The 19,122-nt window shown below is 45.9% G+C and overlaps 5 protein-coding genes across 5 annotated transcripts; 4 read left to right on the top strand and 1 right to left on the bottom strand.

Moving 5' to 3' along the window:
- Positions 1–510: 510 nt before the first annotated feature.
- Positions 511–1,541, top strand: LOC102119619 (histone H3.Y). The gene has a single exon (XM_005556865.3). It carries the CDS (start codon positions 822–824, stop codon positions 1,230–1,232), a length of 411 nt encoding a protein of 136 aa, XP_005556922.3. The 5' UTR covers positions 511–821; the 3' UTR covers positions 1,233–1,541.
- Positions 1,542–6,987: 5,446 nt separating this feature from the next.
- LOC135971240 (TATA-box binding protein associated factor 11 like protein 2-like) lies at positions 6,988–7,454 on the bottom strand. Its single transcript, XM_065546121.2, has one exon. The coding sequence runs from the start codon at positions 7,447–7,449 to the stop codon at positions 7,003–7,005; it is 447 nt and encodes a 148-aa protein (XP_065402193.2). The 5' UTR covers positions 7,450–7,454; the 3' UTR covers positions 6,988–7,002.
- A 4,008-nt stretch (positions 7,455–11,462) lies between these two features.
- Positions 11,463–12,020, top strand: LOC135971241 (histone H3.3). Its single transcript, XM_065546122.1, is given in 3 exon segments — positions 11,463–11,758; positions 11,760–11,902; positions 11,905–12,020. Coding segments are annotated over 3 exon segments (555 nt in total).
- Positions 12,021–14,411: 2,391 nt separating this feature from the next.
- Positions 14,412–16,027, top strand: LOC135971092 (TATA-box-binding protein-associated factor 11-like protein 12). The gene is made up of 2 exons (XM_065545964.1): positions 14,412–14,615; positions 14,934–16,027. Exon 2 carries the CDS (start codon positions 15,008–15,010, stop codon positions 15,605–15,607), a length of 600 nt encoding a protein of 199 aa, XP_065402036.1. The 5' UTR covers positions 14,412–14,615; positions 14,934–15,007; the 3' UTR covers positions 15,608–16,027.
- A 2,333-nt stretch (positions 16,028–18,360) lies between these two features.
- On the top strand, positions 18,361–18,681 carry LOC135971505 (TATA-box-binding protein-associated factor 11-like protein 12). The gene has a single exon (XM_065547193.2). The coding sequence runs from the start codon at positions 18,361–18,363 to the stop codon at positions 18,679–18,681; it is 321 nt and encodes a 106-aa protein (XP_065403265.2).
- The last annotated feature ends 441 nt before the right edge of the window (positions 18,682–19,122 follow it).

Here is a 19,122-nt window from a genome sequence, read left to right as displayed (position 1 = left end):
GCTACAAGAAGATTTTCATGAGTGTCACTTTTGGGGAGAAAATGTCACAGGAGAATCCCTGACAGAGAAGTGACCATTTCAAATTTTACCAATTTCCATACCCCCTCGAACCCCCCTCCCGACACACTTCATTCTCAAAGGAACTGATAAAACCTCATGATCTCAGGCCTTGGTGTTTGGGAGCAGATGTGTATGTTGGCTAACTTTCGACTCTGCTAAAAAATTTTTTCCACTGTCAATATTTCCATGACGATGGAAAAATGTAAACTTTCAGATTATCTTTCACACCTAGAACTTTGGGTGACCCACCCACCTACCATTCCTCCCACAAGGCACATGCCAGAGGTTTGCCCCTCCCTTGGGTGTGTGCAGAACGCGGGGACTTGATTGGATTTTCACAACCCTGATGAGCTTGAGGATCTAGTGAAGCAGGGAGTACAATGGAGGGTAGCTGGGTGGGTTTAATGCAATCATCTGAGCCCCTTATAAGAGGCAGGGCTTTACTGAGACCAGAGATCTCCAGTCAGAAAGAGACTGCCTGCGAGGGAGATTCCTGGCCGCTGCTGTGAAGACCAAAAAAACCCAGGACCCTGTGGGGAGACTAAACAGCCCAGCCTCTGCCCCACAGACCTGAGAGCTGGTAAGTCTGGGGCTGGGTTTGCAGGGACTAAGTGTGTAGGAGGGTCATGCCCATGGATCTCAACTCACAGGCTCTCTGAATCCTGAATCCACAGCACCACTGCCCTCGCTCTCTGACGCCAGCACCGCCTGCAGCAGGCCAGGCTCCGCCCAAAGAGAGGGGAGAGGCTACAGCCCAGGCCATGGCGCGCACCAAGCAGACCGCCCGCAAAGCCACCAACTGGCAGGCCCCCAGGAAGCCCCTGGCCACCAAAGCCCCAGGCAAGAGGTTGCCGCCTAGAGGAGGGATCAAGAAGCCTCACCGCTATAGGCCTGGCACCCAGGCGCTGCGCGAAATCAGAAAGTACCAGAAGTCCACGCAGCTGCTCCTGCGCAAGCTGCCTTTCCAGCGCCTGGTGCGCGAGATCGCCCAGGCCATCAGCCCGGACCTGCGCTTCCAGAGCGCGGCCATTGGCGCCCTGCAGGAGGCCAGCGAGGCCTACCTGGTGAGCCTCTTTGAAGATACCAACCTGTGTGCCATCCATGCCAGACGTGTCACAATTATGCCCAGAGACATGCAGCTGGCCCGCCGCATCCGCAGAGAGGGTGCTTAAGAGCCCAAAGGTAGCTAAGCATAGGATTGGGAGTGGAAACAGGCAGATATCAGGTCTTGGTGGTGTTTCTGTGTGCTTTTGTCAATGTCTAATCTACCTTGAGGGTCATAAGGCACTAGTAGTGTCAAGTGGGAAGTTTCAGTGAGCGAGTTTCAGCACTTCAACTCTACATCAATTTGCAAGAAACCTGTTCATTTTCACTGGACTACGCCTGTGTTTAGACTACTTCAAACCAAATAAATCTCTTCCTGATGGCAACTCGGTGACGTTTGTTTAACTTGATCAGTAGATGAGATCCGCACTTTGACTTTTCCCGTATGCAGCTCTGTGTTTGCAATGTTCCCTGTGTCCTGGGCTGTTCCTACTAGTTTGCTATGAACACACATTCAACTCCACTTCCTAAAATACGAACAGACTCTCTATCCACAAGGCACTTCACATTATGGGAGGCAGTGTGACTGTGTTTGTGGGTAGGAAAGGGAAAGAGGAAGCCTTTAGAAGTCTGATGCTGTCCATCTCTGGCAGTTCAGCGTCCTAGAACGTGGTCACATCCATGGCCATGATTGGAATGACCCAGGTCTCGGTAGGGGAGGTAGTAGCAGAGGCCCTAGAAGTCTATGAGATGTAAGGAGACACACCCCCACTGCAGCCAAACCATTTGAGGCAGGCAGACCGTACGATCAAGTTTAAGGAACACTTTTATTTATTTATTATTATTATTATTTTTTTTTTTTTTGGAGACACAGTCTGGCTCTGTCGTCCAGGCTGGAGTGCAGTGGCAAGATCTTGGCTCACTGCAAGCTCCGCCTCCCGGGTTCATGCCATTCTCCTGCCTCAGCCTCCTGAGTAGCTGGGACTACAGGCAAGTGCCACCACTCCCGGCTAATTTTTTTGTGTTTTTAGTAGGGACGGGTTTCACCGTGTTAGCCAGGATGGTCTAGATCTCCTGACCTCGTGATGCACCCGCCTGGGCTCCCAAAGTGCTGGGATTACAGGCGGGAGGCACTGCGCCCAGTCTATTTTTTTTTTCCTTTTTGTTTTGAGATGGAGTCTCCCTCTGTCTCGGTTCACTGCAACCTCCAACTCCCTGGTTCAAGCGATTCTCTTGTCTCAGCCTCCTGAGTAGCTGGGATTACAGGCAAGCGCCACCAGGCACAGCTAATTTTTGTATTTTTAGTAAAGGCACAGTTTCACTATGTTGGCCAAAATGGTCTCAATCTCCTGACCTCGTGATCTGCCCACCTCGGCCTCCCAAAGTGCTGGGATTACAGGCGAGAGTCACCACACCCGGCCCAATTTTTCCTTTTTTTTTTTTTTTTTTTTTTTTTTTTTGAGATGTAGTCTCGCTCTGTAGCCAGGTTGGAGTGCAGTGGCATGATCTCGGCCCACTGCAACCTCCGACTCCCTGGTTCAAGTCATTCTCCTGCCTCAGCCACCCAAGTAGCTAGGATGACAGGCAAGTACTACCATATACAGCTAATTTGTTGTAGTTTTAGTAGAGACGGGGTTTCACCATGTTGGCCAAGATGGTCTTGATCTCCTGACCTCATGATCTGCCCACCTTGGCCTCCCAAAGTACTGGGATTACAGAGGGCCACATTTTTAACAAGTACCAAAAAATTATGTGATCTTAGACTCAAGGCCAGAAAAGAAATCCTGGGAGGAAAAGTACTGGCTCCATGTTCCCTATGACAGAAGACTTTGTGGGCCAGAGCTTCAGTGTCTCCATCTACCCTGAATTTACCCACAATTTTAATATCTTCTTCAAACCCTTAAATTGGCCACATCTGGATGAAGGAAGCAACCTATGTCATAATCATTTTGGCTAAATATTTGGATCGTTTCTGACATCTGAGTTTTTTTTCTACATCTTCCTATTTGGAAGAATAAACTTGTATGGGCCTTTAGCACCCTCCGGACAGCAAATTGCTTTGAAAGAGAAACCCCTTCCAAGAGATGATGGTGATTTCACACTGAAGACAGAAGTTGCTCTGCCTTAGGACTGCTCTTTCTGGGTTTTATTTTCTTATCATGATCAGTTACTAGTTCATATTTTCTGTTGAATTTTTTTAAAGCCATTATTAATGAGATTATGGCTTTCTCACAAACAATACTTCTTTGGTGAAAGTGGATTGAAATTAACAGAACTTAAATTTTTCAATGCTTTTCACGTCCAAGAGTTGAACGTGGCATGGTAGCTGAAGGAGTAGGAGGTAGATTTTGAGAAACATGATTTTTTTCAGTTTAGATCATTTCAAATTTTTTGTTTTTATCCAAACTACAGAAAGTTTTAATGAGTTGTCAATTCAAAGGTCATTACAAAAAAATTTTTGAAGCTAAATCACAATGTAATTTTTGAATTATGATCTCAAAAAATTTGAATAATTAGATGGCATTGCTGTGACAAAACAAGGTTTTTCAGCTCTTTCATCTTTAAAAACAAAAACCTAATGTCAAATCATCTTGTTTTACCAAACAGTAGTATGCGCCCTTGAATATGTGACTAAGAAAAACTAATTAAAAATTAAAAACAACTTCATCTATCTCATTAATGGGTTCATATAAAAGAAAATATTTCCTTATCAAATAGACTGCTAGATATGCCTAGACTCGGCACTAACTTGAAATTATATGACATGTCTCTCCAATATTCGTGATACTTATTAAACTATTAAAATAATCTGACTCCATTCATTTTGTGAGAGCATGGCACCCTTCTCCGCTATATATGAAAGTTACCCCTCTACTTTGTATCCTTCTTCATAGAAAACATAATTCCATCAAATTATTATTTAAACTTGTTTAATTGGGGTACAACCTTTTGATTACTTGTACTTTTGAAGACCAAACCCTAGATAGTTTGCACTTGGAAACAGTGCAGCTAGATTATTTAAACTTTATTTGGACACAGGCTAAGTACTTTTAGGGGGCAAAGGCAGGCAGAGCAGATGTTAAGGTTATTCCAGAGTGATCCTAAATTATTGAAAATAACTGTGAAATTGTAGGCCATAGACAGTGGGTCATACCTGTAATCCCAGCACTTTGGTGGCTCTCTTGAGGTCAGCGGGTCAAGAGCAGCTTAGCCAACATGGTGAAACTCCATCTCTACTAAAAATACAAAAATTAGCCAGTGTGATGGCACATGTCTGTAATCCCAGCTATTCTGGAGGCTGAGGCAGGAGAATTGTTTGAACCTGGAAGGCAGAGGATACAGTGAACTAAGATAATGCCACTGTATGCCAGCCTGGGCAACCCAGCAAGACTCCACAAAAAAAAAAAAAAGAAAAAGAAAGGAGGGAGGGAGGGAGGGAAGGAAGGAAGGAAGGAAGGAAGGAAGGAAGGAAGGAAGGAAGGAAGGAAGGAAGGAAGGAAGGAAGGAAGGAGAGAGAAAGAGAGAGAGAGAGAGAGAAGCTGTGAAGTGCAGTCCCTTCATTTGTTAGTCATCTCCTCACTACCTCACGAGTTCCAACCAGAGGCCACATTTTTCTAGGCGGTCTCCAAATGTCCATTATGAGATAGACTTTAATAATGGCAATGAAGCTCCAGGAAAACTTACATTGTTATTAACATGTAATACAACCAGCCATGAAAGCTGTCAAAGATTTTTCCTGGAAAGATATAACTATCTACAGATTTTCTTCTTGACAACTGTGGCTATGTGATATTACACATTGAGAAGATTTAGAATTTGTGGGGACACTGAACCTTCTCAGCTAATGCGGTTTTCCTCTTTGAAAAAACAACACTGTGTTTCTGCTCCTGAACTGACCTCTGAGACCTCGATGGGATCTTGCTTCTGTCTTCAGCAGTTCAGCTTTACTCAGACTCCACGAAAAGCATTGAGTTCTATGCCGGGGCCAGAAAAATGTTCTAACCTTGTGTGTCCAATCACTACCCTCACTGCTACCTGTAGATTTTTGCCCCACCTCAGGTTGCTTGGGCAAGGTTCTCTTTACTTCTAGTGTTCAGAGAGCACTACGCCTGCCACATCGGCCAGAACACAGCTTCTGAGACTCCCAAGTGTGATGGAAAAAAGAACAACCTAAGAGCAGTATAAAGACTGGGTGATATTGAGACCCTTGGATCTTACTTATTTTGGTTGCTCAAGTACTTCAATTTCTGAGACAGCCCTCCCAACTCCATGAATTCTTCCAAGAATCTGTACCCTCCACTTGCCTCCCTTAGACCCAGGAGTCTAACTTGTTATATGCCTTTGCAAGGAAATTGATTTAAAAAAAAAAAATGAAAGCTATGTAATGTCAAAATATGGTGGTGTGAAACAGAATGTCCCCATTTTTGGTAAAGTTTAAAAGTTTCTGTAACACTGACCCAGTCAAAGACAGTTTCGATGTACCGTAAGTACCATTTGAAGAGCAAAAGCTTAAGTTTCAAAATAAATAAAGCAACAGTTTTGAGGGGGTATATTTGGCTTCAGGAAAAAATAATTGGTGGTACTCTCTGTTCAATATTAGAACTGAACTGGAAGGGGCTTTTAGACCCTATTTGCTGCTACTCTGTGATTGAGGGGGCACAGGGCAGAGATAAACATGCTGAACTAGCAGGATCAGTATTGGCGAGCTGTGCTGGGAATGTTCACAATGACTTCATAATAAATCCCAGATCTTTATTTTATGATGGAAAAGTCTTCTTTGCCGTAATAAAGGTAAAGTAGAGTATGTATAAGGAGACGTTGGGATAACTTTATAATTCCTGATGAAACTACTTTGTTCCATATAATAAAGGTAATATGGAACACAATAAAGGTAAAGTAGAGTATATACAAGGAGACTATGGGATGACTTTATAACCCCTGATGAACCTACTTTGGTCCATATGTCAATAATTTCTTTCCTATGTTGCTGTACTCAGGTTCGATTTTCTACACAGATGGCATAAAATCAAGAATGCTCTGTGACAGTGTTTTAAATAAAATTTGGGTGCTTATGGAAGCACCGGTAATATGACCATAAGAAGCAAACCTGAAGGCTCAATAAGCTCTCTCTATTTGTGTCTTTTAAAGTGCAGATGATCATTACAAATGGGTGTTCACAGACAGGTGGTTTTCGTACTCTGTTCCTCTCTCTCTAGTCTTATAAAATTCTCCTATGCTATGTTAATTGCCAGTAATGTAGACGACCACTTGCCGACATAAAGCAAAGTAGGGAGGAATATGTATGAGAAGAGTCAAATAAGAGAAAATAACGCTTTGTAATTTTGTTTTTATTTCCTCAGTTTGGAAACAGTTCAATGATGAGTCAAAACAATCCATACAAGAATTTAAACGACATACAAGGACAACAACTGCAGGGCTCCTGCTCAGGCACAGCCTCCAGGGCAGAATAACACAAGAGAAAAGTCTCCGCAGGCTGCATTGATTGAAACCAGACCTAATCGTCAAAGTTAAGACACAGCAACTCCAGGCTTCAGCATAAAACCATACAAGTCCCCTTGAAGACGTGTCCCCCTCTGAAAGCATCTCCCTGCCCACAAACAACTGAAGGCCCGTGCACCCATCTTCTTCCAACTAGGCAGACATGGAAAGATGCCTCTCTATGCCCTAGGAAGCAGAAATATTTGGTCAAAGTGATTATGAAACAAGTCACTGTCCTCATCTGGGGAAGACAAATATCAGTTTGAGAAAGATGTTCAAGTCCTAGGTAAACCCAGGGTAGACTGAGATGCAGAAGCTCCAGCAAACACGGTCCCGTCACGGGAAGATGGATGCAGTACTTCTCCCTTCAGGACCACACCTGTCCCTCTGGCCGTGGGCCTAAAAGAATATGGTTTTTCCGTCGTTGCTGTTGGGGAAGAGGCCCTTGCGCTTTAACCTGCGAACAGCCTCCCTTAAATGCTTGGGCTGAAGCGGGGGCGTTTCTCCCCACATCTCACACACGTCCAGGGCCTCTTCCACCACCTCTCCAACCAAGACCTTGGCTATTCCAGCCATGGCAATGGCCGTGTTCTCAGACACCGAGCTGCCACTGATAGACCGCATCAGATGTGCAACGCGTGCTTTTGGGAAAGCTGACCCGCGACACACTTCATAGCGGGCCAGCTGCTCCTCAGACATGGCGGACAGCAGGGTGCTCATCCTCTGAGCCTCCTCTGCCTCCACGGTGGGCTTCCTCTCCTTCTTTCCTTTGGTGTCTGTTTTCAGTCTTTTGGCTGCAGGAGGAGCTGAGGCTGAGGCTTCATTGTCACCTTCCGTGAGGTCCATGACATCCTGACTCCTGAGCTCACTTTCCTGAAACCTGGGTTCTTCCAAGTTCCCATCTAGGTCCTCAGGGATCCCAACCTTGTTACTGCCCTTCAGACCTCGGAGCAGGGCGAACATCTCAGCAGACACACCTGCTTGCCTGCCCGTCTCCATGGGTGGGATTCAAGTCTGCTCTCTGACAGCGCTGTAGAGGCGGAAGTTCTGGCTGGGGTGGTTTGATTATGGATCTGCAATGAGAACCATTCAAAGATTTCAGCTGCTGGGTTTCTGCTGAGCCCCAGTGTAGCCACAACTGGACACAACTCCCTGCCTCCCGCTCCCACACACAAACACACACACTGGTTTTCTCACTTCCGCAATGTGAAGAAACTTGTGGATGGAGAGTATACCAGTTTCAGATCAATGGATAATAAATTCTTATAAAGTTTGAGTCTTTAAAACAAACCCCAACTCACAGGTCAGAAGTTCTACTGAGCCAAGTGACTGCCTCCTGCTCAGAGGCACACGAGGGATTTCCAGGAAGGGTCTGACTGTGCGGTCGTTGCCTTCACCTGAGAAGGGTCTGGCTTCGATCTGATTCGAGTTGGTGGCAGACTTCAGGCCCACTTGTTTGTTCTGCCTGCTGCTGGGAGGATGCTCTCGGCTCCTACAGGTGTTGACTGGGTCTGCGCTGTGGGGCTCCCTGGGTCTGCACAGCCAGTGCTGAGGAATCTCCCTCAGTCAATGGAATCTCAGGGATGTTCAGTCCCTTATAAAGAGTTCAGATGATTGAATTAGACCCAGCCCTTAACAGCTATTGGTTCAGGGTATCCTTAATCTAATCAGGGATTTGGGCGGCTCCTCAATTCATGGCTCCGCCCACACTCAAGGGAGGGGCAGATGTAGGGCGAGTCTCTGAGGGGCGGGTAATGCAGGGGGCTTTTCACAATTCTGTCTTCCTCACAGAATCGCAAAGTTCACATCTCACAACAACAGAAAAACATTTACAGTAAAAATGAGACATTTTATGAAGTTGCACATTAAAGAACTGAAGTGTCTGAGAAAAAAATGTCTAACTCATAGGGAAACAAGTGGTTTATCAGATACTCTGAAAAGAAACTGGGCTGGGTGAGGGGAATATGAAAATGTTATTTCAATTTTATTTATTTATTTATTCATTTATTTATTTACTTATTATCTTTGAGGCAGAGTCTCGCTCTGTGCCCCAGGATGAATTGCAGTGGCCTGATCTCAGCTCACTGCAACCTCCACCTCCTGGCCTCAAGCGATTCTCCTGCCTCAGCCTCCGGAGTAGCTAGGAATCAATGTGCGCACCACCGCGCCAGGTTAATTTTTGTATTTTTAAAAGTAGAGACAAGGTTTCACCATTTTGGCCAGGCTGGTCTTGAACTGCTGACTTCGTGTGATCTGCCCCCCTTGGATTCCCAAAGTGAAGGGATTACAAGCATGAGCCACTGCGCCCCGACTGCAATTTATATATTACATGTATATGTATACATAGGTCACAGAGAAGCACCAAAGACACAGAAAATTGTGTCATGCACAAAGATATGAATCACATTTAGGGAAAATTATGTTGTGAAATGGCATAAAAAGTACTTCAGAAGGTAAAGCAAACACTCAAATATCTGACTTTTGAAGAGCTTTTGTTTATGCAATAATAGTTGGTAGAAGATATGAAATTACTGGCCAGGCACAGTGGCTCATGCCTATAATCTCAGGATTTTGGGAGGCCGAGGTGAGTGGATCTCCTGAGGTCAGGAGTTCGAGACCAGCCTGGACAACATGGTGAAACCCCTCCTTTCCAGTAACACATATTTACACTGGAACCTTTGTAAGTCACACACGGCCTTTGCTTTTCAATATTTACTAGTACCGAAGGCATGATTGGTAGGTTATAAGCAGAAACAAATGGCAACTCAAATAGGGAGAACCATCCAAAACTTGAAAATTAATCCCTGAAATAAAACAAACACAGATACATAAACTTCTCATAAAAATTGATTACCATATATAGGTATCTCTCACTATATTCTAAAAAGGCACTGAATTTATCTAAACTTTATATACTCCTCATTTTTCTCTTAAGTTCTAGTGGGTCTTTATCTACAGAGGTAGACACTCTAGAGAGAGGTCTGAATTAATGACTTCTTAAATGAATAGAGAAGAAGAAGGCCATATACCTCCAAAATATGCAAGATAATCAAGGCATAAAGAACAAAATTAGATGTTGATTTATGTTTAGTTTTATCTAAGGACAAAGAATTAAATTAACTAATTTTATATACAAAATGACTATATTCCATAAATAAAGCTTGTAAATAACAAGATATATGTGTTGGGCTATTCAAAAATGTTTTACTGGCCGGGCATGGTGGCTCATGCCTGTAATCCCAGCACTTTGGGAGGTTGAGGCAGGCAGATGACTTGAGCCCAGGAGTTCAAGATGAGCCCGGACAACAGAGCGACACCTCTTCTCTACAAAAAATACATAAATTAGCCAGGGGTGGTGTACGTGACAGTGGTGTCAGCTACTTGGGAGGCTGAGGTGGGAGGATCCCTTGAGCCCAGGAGGCAGAGGTTGCAGTGAGCAGAGATCTTACTACTACACTCCAGCCTAGGTCATACAGCAACAACCTATCTCATTTTATGGTACCTAAAACAATTTGGTACTGCTAAAGCTATTCAAATAATGAAATGTTTTCAATATTTACTTCACTAAGCTGTGACCTCAGTTCAGCAGTTCAGTGAGGTCGGGGCTGACTTCTCAGGACCTCATGGTGTTTTCATCCTGGGCAACAACAGGATAGCTCAGTTCAGGCATCAAATCCACGTTCAAAGTGGAAAAGAAGACAAGGGGGAGCATCAGTGACACTCACATGTCACTGTTTTCTTAGAAAAGCTTTGCCTTCCCCAGGAGGCTACCAGCAGATTTGCGGGAGCATCACTTTTGAAGAGAAAAATGCCCCAGGAGAATCCCTCACAGTGGAGTGGCCATTTCAGGTTTCTACATTCCCCTTCCCTGTTCAGTTCATCCTCGTGGGACCTGATGAAGACCTCATGATCTCAAGCCTTGGTGTTTTTCTGCAGACATGTAAGTTGTGTAACGTGCAACTTTATCTTTTGTTTTCGTTTTTGTTTTTGAGACAGAGTCTCACTTTGTCACCAGGCTGGAGTACAGTGGTGTTATCTCGGCTCACTGCAACTTCCGCACCCCAGGTTCAAGTGATTCTCCTGCCTCAGCCTCCCGAGTAGCTGTGCTTACAGGCGCACGCCACCACGCCTGGCTAATGTTTTATATTTTTAATAGAGACAGGGTTTCACCGTGTTAGCCAGGATGGTTTCAATCTCTTCACCTCATGAACTGCCCGCCTCGGCCTCCCAAAGTGCTGGGATTAGAGGTGTGAGCCCCCACGCCTGGCCTAACATGCAACTTTAAGGAACTATTTCCTTGATGTAAATAAAATGTAAACTTTCAGAATCCATTTGGCACCCAAAACCTTAATTTACCATCCCTCCCACAATGCACAATCCAGAGGTGTTTCCCTCTAGTGGGGGAGGAAGAACCCAGGGGCTTAATGAGCTTTCACAGCCCTGATTAGGTTAAGCATCTGCTGAAGCACAGAATGCGGTGGAAGGTAGCTGGGTGGGTCTAATCCAATCATCCAAGCCTCCTATAAATGACTGAATTTGGCTGAGATCACAGAGATCTCCGGCCAGAGCAAGACTGCCCGGGAGAAACATTCTCCACTGTTGTGTGCAGACCTAGGAATCCCAAGGCCAGTCAAAGAGACTGAATACAGGGACCTCGGACCCACTGATCAGTGAGCTGGTAAGTCTGGGACTGGGTGGGAAGGGGCTAAGTGTATGGGAGCATCTTCTGCATAGATCCTAACACAGAGCCTCTCTGAATCCTGCCCCATATCCCCAATACCATTGCTGTCGGCTACCAGCGCTGCCTCCAGTTCACCAGGCTCAGCCCAAGGACAAGGGAGAGGCCACAGTCCTACACCATGGCTCACAGCAAGCAGACCGACTGCAAAGCCTCCGCCTGGCAGGCCCCCAGGAAGCCCCTGGCCACCAAAGCTGCCGGCAAGAGGGTCCTGGCTACCCGAGGGATCAAGAAGCCTCACCGCCACAGGCTTGGCACCCTGGCCCTGTGCAAAATCAGAAAGTATCAGAAGTCCACGCAGCTGCTTCTGCGCAAGCTGCCCTTCCACCGCCTGGTGCGCGAGATCGCCATCCAGCCAGATCTGAGCTTCCAGAGTGCGGCCATTGGCGATTTCAGGGGAACAGCGAGGCCTACCTGGTTTAAACACACCAACCCATGTGTTAATCATGCCAGGCGCGACACAGTTACGCCCAGAGACATACAGCTGGCCCGCCGCCTTCTCGGAGAGTGTGCCGAAGAGCCCACGCTCCTGGGAAACGCTGCACTGTGGACGGCTTCGCTTCCCTTGGTTGTGTTTTTCTTCCTCTCTGTGTTAATCATAGTTCTGATATTAGTGGTTCTCTTCACTTTTGGTTTTATGTCCCTCACTGGGTCCAAAAGTAGCCCTGCATATGATTAGGAGTAACAACAGAGGCAGATATAACCGGTACGACTGTGTTTCTGTTTTCTTTTCTCTGTAAACTTTCCATCTACACTGAGGGTCTAATGCATTCATGTCAACGGGGAATTTCTCACTGAACGCCTTTCAACAGTTCAAATCAGGAACAATAGTGAAAAAATGTGTTCATTAATATTCTTGAAAACCAAATAAAGTTCTTATTGGTGGCAAATAGAAAATGTCTCCTGCATTTGATCAAACAGCGCATGAGATCCACACTTTGACTTTTCCTATACGCAGCTCCGTGTTCTCAATGTTCCCTGTCTCCTGGGCTGTTCCTGAATGTATCTTTACTGTGAACATACATTACATCCTACTTTCTAAAATGTGAATAGAACCTCTATACACAAGTCATTTCACATTACGGGAGGCAAAAACCAGTGTGGGTCTGTTTGTGGGTGGGAAAGGGAGAGAGGCACCCATCAGAAGTCCGATGCAGTCCATCACCAGCAGCTCAGTGTCCTAGAACGTGGTCCCAGCCGTGGCCAGGGCTGGAATGATACAGGTCTTGGTTGGGGGAGTGGTAGACGAGGTCCTGGGCGTGTTTGAGATGCGGGGAGACGTGCCCCACTGCAGCCCAAGCATTGGAGGGAAACCTTTCTCACGGGACAGCGCTGTGGCCACTTCCCAAACACCTACTACAAAACAAACTCATCTTCCTCTGGGCACCAGTCCAGAAAGAAAGGCCTGATCTACAGGCACCTTCCACCACACCTGGCTAATTTTTTCTATTTTTAGTAGGGACGGGGTTTCACCCTGTTGGCCAGGACGGTCTCGATCTCCTGACCTTGTGATCCGCCCACCTCGGCCTCCCAAAGTGTTGGAATTGCAGGCGTGAGCCACCGCACCCGGCCAAATTTTGTTCCTTATGCCTCGATGAGCTTGCATATTTTGGGGGTATATGGCCGCCTTCTCTTTTCATTTAAGAAGTCATTAATTCAGTCCTCTCTCTAGAGTGTCTACCTCTCTAGATAAAGATCCACTAGGGTTTAAGAGAAAAATGAGGAGTATATAAAGCTTAGACAAATTCCGTGTCTTTTAAGAGTATAGTGAGAGATAACTGTTTGTGGTAATTAATTTTTATGAGAAGTTTACGTATCTGTGTTTGTTTTATTTCAGGGGTTAATTTTCAAGTTTTGGATGGTTCTTCCTGTTTGAGTTGCCATTTGATTCTGCTTATAACCTACCCATCATGCCTTCAGTACTAGTAAATATTGAAAAGCAAAGGCCCTGTGTGACTTACAAAGGTTCTGATGTAAACATATGTTGCTAGAAAAGAGGGATTTCACCATGTTGTCCAGGCTGGTCTCGAATTCCTGACCTCAGGAGATCCACCCACCTCGACCTCCCAAAATGCTGAGATTACAGGTATGAGCCACAGTGCCTGGCCAGTAATTTCATATCTTCTACCAACTATTTTGGAATAAACAAAAGCTATATAAAAGTCAGATATTTGAGTGTCTGCTTTATCTTCTGAAGTACTTTTTATGCCATTTCACAACATAATTTTCCCTAAATATGATTTATATCTTTGTGCATGACATAATTTTCTGTGTCTTTGGTGCTTCTCTGTGACCTTTGTATGCATATATATCTGCAATATATAAATTGAAGTCTGGGCACAGACTCATGCCTGTAATCCCTTCACTTGGGAAGCCAAGGGGAGGCAGATGACTTGAAGTCAGCAGTTCAAGATCAGCCTGGCCAAAATGGCAAAACCCCATCTCTACTTAAAAAATACAAAAATTAGCCCTGCGTGGTGGTGCACACATTTAGTCCCAGCTACTCTGGAGGCTGAGGCAGGAGAATCGCTTGAGCCCAGGAGGCGGAGGTTGCAGTCAGTTGAGATCAGGCCACTGTAATCCAGTCTGGGGGACAGAGCGAGACGCTATCTCAAAAATAAATAAATAAATAAGACAAAATAAAATAAAATAAAATTGAAATAATATTTTCCTATTCCCCTCACACAGCGCAGTTTCTTTTCAGAGTATCTCATAAATCACTCGTTTCCCTATGAATTAGACATTTTTTCCCAGACATTTAAGTTTTCTAAGGTTCAACTTCATAAAATGTCTCATTTTTACTGTAAATTTTTTGTTGTTGTTGTTGTTGTGAGATGTGAACTTTGCGATTCTGTGAGGAAGACAGAATTCTGAAATGCCCCCTGCATTTCCCGCCCCTCAGAGACTTGCCCTACATCTGCCCCTCCCTTGAGTGTGGGCAGAGCCATGAATTGAGGAGCCGCCCAAATCCCTGATTAGATTAAGGATACCCTGAACCAATAGCTGTTAAGGGCTGGGTCTAATTCAATCATCTGAACTCTTTATAAGGGACTGAACCTCCCTGAGATTCCATTCCCTGAGGGAGATTCCTCAGCACTGGCTGTGCAGACCCAGGGAGCCCCACAGCCCAGACCCAGTCAACACATGTAGGAGCTGAGAGCATCCTCCCAGCAGCAGGCAGAACAAACAAGTGGGCCTGGGTCTCACAACCCTGAGGCATTGAATTCTGCCACCAACTCGAATCAGATCGAAGCCAGACCCTTCTCAGGTGAAGGCAACGACTGCACAGTCAGACCCTTCCTGGAAGTCCCTCGTGTGACTCTGAGCAGGAGGCAGTCACTTGGCTCAGTAGAACTTCTGACCTGTGAGTTGGGGTTTGTTTTAAAGACCCAAAATTTATGAGAATTTATTATGCATTGATCTGAAACTGGTATACTCTCCATCCACAAGTTTCTTCACATTGCGGAAGTGGGAAAACCAGTGTGTGTGTTTGTGTGTGGGAGCGGGAGGCAGGGAGTTGTGTCCAGTTGTGGTTAAACTGTGGCTCAGCAGAAACCCAGCAGCTGAAATCTGTGAATGGTTCTCATTGCAGATCCATAATCAAACCACCCCAGCCGGAACTTCCGCCTCTACAGCGCTGTCAGAGAGCAGACCTGAATCCCACCCATGGAGACGGGCAGGCAAGCAGGTGTGTCTGCTGAGATGTTCGCCATGCCCCGAGGTCTGAAGGGCAGTAACAAGGTTGGGATCCCTGAGGACCTAGATGGGAACTTGGAAGAACCCAGGTTTCAGGAAAGTGAGCTCAGGAGTCAGGATGTCATGGACCTCACGGAAGGTGACAATGAAGCCTCAGCCTCAGCTCCTCCTGCAGCCAAAAGACTGAAAACAGACACCAAAGGAAAGAAGGAGAGGAAGCCCACCGTGGATGCAGAGGAGGCTCAGAGGATGAGCACCCTGCTGTCCGCCATGTCTGAGGAGCAGCTGGCCCGCTATGAAGTGTGTCGCGGGTCAGCTTTCCCAAAAGCACGCGTTGCACATCTGATGCGGTCTATCAGTGGCAGCTCGGTGTCTGAGAACACGGCCATTGCCATGGCTGGAATAGCCAAGGTCTTGGTTGGAGAGGTGGTGGAAGAGGCCCTGGACGTGTGTGAGATGTGGGGAGAAACGCCCCCGCTTCAGCCCAAGCATTTAAGGGAGGCTGTTCGCAGGTTAAAGCGCAAGGGCCTCTTCCCCAACAGCAACGACGGAAAAACCATGTTCTTTTAGGCCCACGGCCAGAGGGACAGGTGTGGTCCTGAAGGGAGAAGTACTGCATCCATCTTCCCATGACGGGACCGTGTTTGCTGGAGCTTCTGCATCTCAGTCCACCCTGCGTTTACGTAGAACTTTAACATCTTTCACAAACTGACATTTGTCTTCCCCAGATGAGGACAGTGACTTGTTTCATAATCACTTTGACTAAATATTTCTGCTTCCTAGGGCATAGAGAGGCATCTTTCTGTGTCTGCCTAGTTGGAAGAAGATGGGTGCACGGGCCTTCAGTTGTTTGTGGGCAGGGAGATGCTTTCAGAGGGGGACACGTCTTCCAGGGGACTTGTATGGTTTTATGCTGAAGCCTGGAGTTGCTGTGTCTTAACTTTGACGATTAGGTCTGGTTTCAATCAATGCAGCCTGCGGAGACTTTTCTCTTGTGTTATTCTGCCCTGGAGGCTGTGCCTGAGCAGGAGCCCTGCAATTGTTGTCCTTGTATGTCGTTTACATTCTTGTATGGATTTTTTTGATTCATCATTGAACTGTTTCCAAACTGAAGAAATAAAAACAAAATTACAAAGCGTTATTTTCTCTTATTTGACTCTTCTCATATACATTCCTCCCTCCTTTGCTTTATGTCGGCAAGTGGTCATCTACATTATTGGCAATTAACATAGCGTAGGAGAATTTTATAAGACTAGAGAGCGAGGAACAGAGTACGAAAACCACCTGTCTGTGAACACCCATTTGTAATGATCATATCTGCACTTTAAAAGACACAAATAGAGAGAGCTTATTGATCCTTCAGGTTTGCTTCATGTGGTCATATTACCAGTGCTTCTATAGGCACCCAAATTTAGTTTAAAACACTGTCACAGAGCATCTTGATTTTACGCTTTCTATAGGCCATCTGCGCAGAAAATCGAAACTGAGTACAGCAACGTAGAAAAGAAATTATTGACATATGGAACAAAGTAGGTTCATCAGAAGGTATAAAGTCATCCCACAGTCTCCTTGTATATACTCTACTTTACCTTTATTGTGTTCCAGATTACCTTTATTATATGGAACAAAGTAGGTTCATCAGGAGTTATAAAGTTATCCCAACGTCTGTTTATACATACTCTCCTTTACCTTTATTATGGCAAAGAAGACTTTTCCATCTTAAAATAAAGATCTGAGATTTATTATCAAATCATTGTGAACATTCCCATTCACTTTGGGAATCCAAGGGGGACAGATCACTTGAAGTCAGCAGTTCAAGACCATCCTGGCCAACATGGTGAAACCTTGCCTCTACTTTAAAAAACACAAAGATTAACCCGGCGTGGTGGTGTGCACATTGATTCCTAGCTACTCTGGAGGCTGAGGCAGGAGAATCGCTTGAGACCAGAAGGTGGAGGTTGCAGTGCGTTGAGATCAGACCACTGCAATCCATCCTGGGGCGCAGAGCGAGACTCTGTCTGAAAGATAAATAAGTAACTAAATACATAAACAAATAAAATAAAATTGAAATGATATTTTCAAATTCCCCTCACCCAGCCCAGTTTCCTTTCAGAGTATCTCATAAACCACTCGTTTCCCTATGAGTTAGACATTTTTTTCTCAGACATTTAAATGTTCTAATGTGCCACTTCATAAAATGTCTCATTTTTACTGTAAATGTTTTGTTGTGGTTGTTGTTGTGAGACGTGAACTTTACGATTCTGTGAGGAAGACAGAATTCTGAAATGCCCCCTGCATTTCCTGCCCCTCAGAGACTCGCCCTCCATCTGCCCCTACCTTGAGTGTGGGCGGAGCCATGAATTGAGGAGCCGCCCAAATCCCTGATTAGATTAAGGATACCCTGAACCAATAGCTGTTAAGGGCTGGGTCTAATTCAATCATCTGAACTCTTTATAAGGGACTGAACCTCCCTGAGATTCCATTCCCTGAGGGAGATTCCTCAGCACTGGCTGTGCAGACCCAGGGAGCCCCACAGCGCAGACCCGGTCAACACCTGTAGGAGCCGAGAGCATCCTCCCAGCAGCAGGCAGAACAAACAAGTGGGCCTGAATTCTGCCACCAACTCGAATCAGATCGAAGCCAGACTCTTCTCAGGTGAAGGCAACGACCACACAGTCAGACCCATCCTGGAGGTCCCTCGTGTGACTCTGAGCAGGAGGCAGTCACTTGGCTCAGTAGAACTTCTGACCTGTGAGTTGGGGTTTGTTTTAAAGACCCCAAATTTGTGAGAATTTATTATACATTGATCTAAAACTCATATACTCTCCATACACAAATTTCTTCACATTGCGGAAGTGAGAAAACCAGTGTGTGTGTTTGTGTGTGGGAGCGGGAGGCAGGGAGCTGTGTCCAGTTGTGGCTAAACTGTGCCTCAGAGAAACACAGCAGCCAAAATCTTTGGAAGGTTCTCGTTGCAGATCCATAATCAAACCACCCCAGCCGGAACTTCCGCCTCTACAGCGCTGTCAGAGAGCAGACCTGAATCCCACCCGGGCAGGCAAGCAGGTGTGTCTGCTGAGATGTTCGCCGTGCCCCGAGGTCTGAAGGGCAGCAACATGGATGGAATCCCTGAGGTCCTAGATGGGAACTTGGAAGAACCCAGGTTTCAGGAAAGTGAGCTCAGGAGTCAGGATGTCATGGGCCTCACGGAAGGTGACAATGAAGCCTCAGCCTCAGCTCCTCCTGCAGCCAAAAGACTGAAAACAGACACCAAAGGAAAGAAGGAGAGGAAGCCCACCGTGGATGCAGAGGAGGCTCGGAGGATGAGCACCCTGCTGTCCGCCATGTCTGAGGAGCAGCTGGCCCGCTATGAAGTGTGTCGTGGGTCAGCTTTCCCAAAAGCACGCGTTGCACATCTGATGCGGTCTATCAGTGGCAGCTCGGTGTCTGAGAACACGGCCATTGCCATGGCTGGAATAGCCAAGGTCTTGGTTGGAGAGGTGGTGGAAGAGGCCCTGGACGTGTGTGAGATGTGGGGAGAAACGCCCCCGCTTCAGCCCAAGCATTTAAGGGAGGCTGTTCGCAGGTTAAAGCGCAAGGGCCTCTTCCCCAACAGCAACGACGGAAAAACCATGTTCTTTTAGGCCCACGGCCAGAGGGACAGGTCTGTTCGTGAAGGAAGAAGTACCGTATCCATCTTCCCATGACGGGACCGTGTTTGCTGGAGCTTCTGCATGTCAGTCTACCCTGGATTTACCCTCAATCTTGATGTCTTACAATGTGAAGTTGGCCTTACCTAGATGAAGAGAACAGATTTTCATAGTAGCCTTGGCTAAATGTTTGGGCCTCCAAGGGCATATTGAAGCATTTTTCTACGTCTTTCTAGTTGGAGGAAAAAAGGTGCCTGGGCCTTGAGCATCCTGTGGACAGGTAGCTGCCTTCAGAGAGGCAAGGCCTTTCCAAGAGATTTGTATGGTTTCATTCGGAAGCCTGGTGTTGCTGTGTCTTAGCTTGTATGCTTATGTCTGGGTTTCCGTAAGTGAAGCTTCCAGAAATATTTCCCAATTGTTGTCCTTCTGCGTATT

Source organism: Macaca fascicularis, chromosome 6 (assembly GCF_037993035.2).
Source record: "Macaca fascicularis isolate 582-1 chromosome 6, T2T-MFA8v1.1".
NCBI classification, from domain to species: Eukaryota; Metazoa; Chordata; class Mammalia; order Primates; family Cercopithecidae; genus Macaca; species Macaca fascicularis.
The sequence above is the reverse complement of the archived record's forward strand: the minus strand, read 5'-3'. Positions and strand labels throughout refer to the sequence as shown.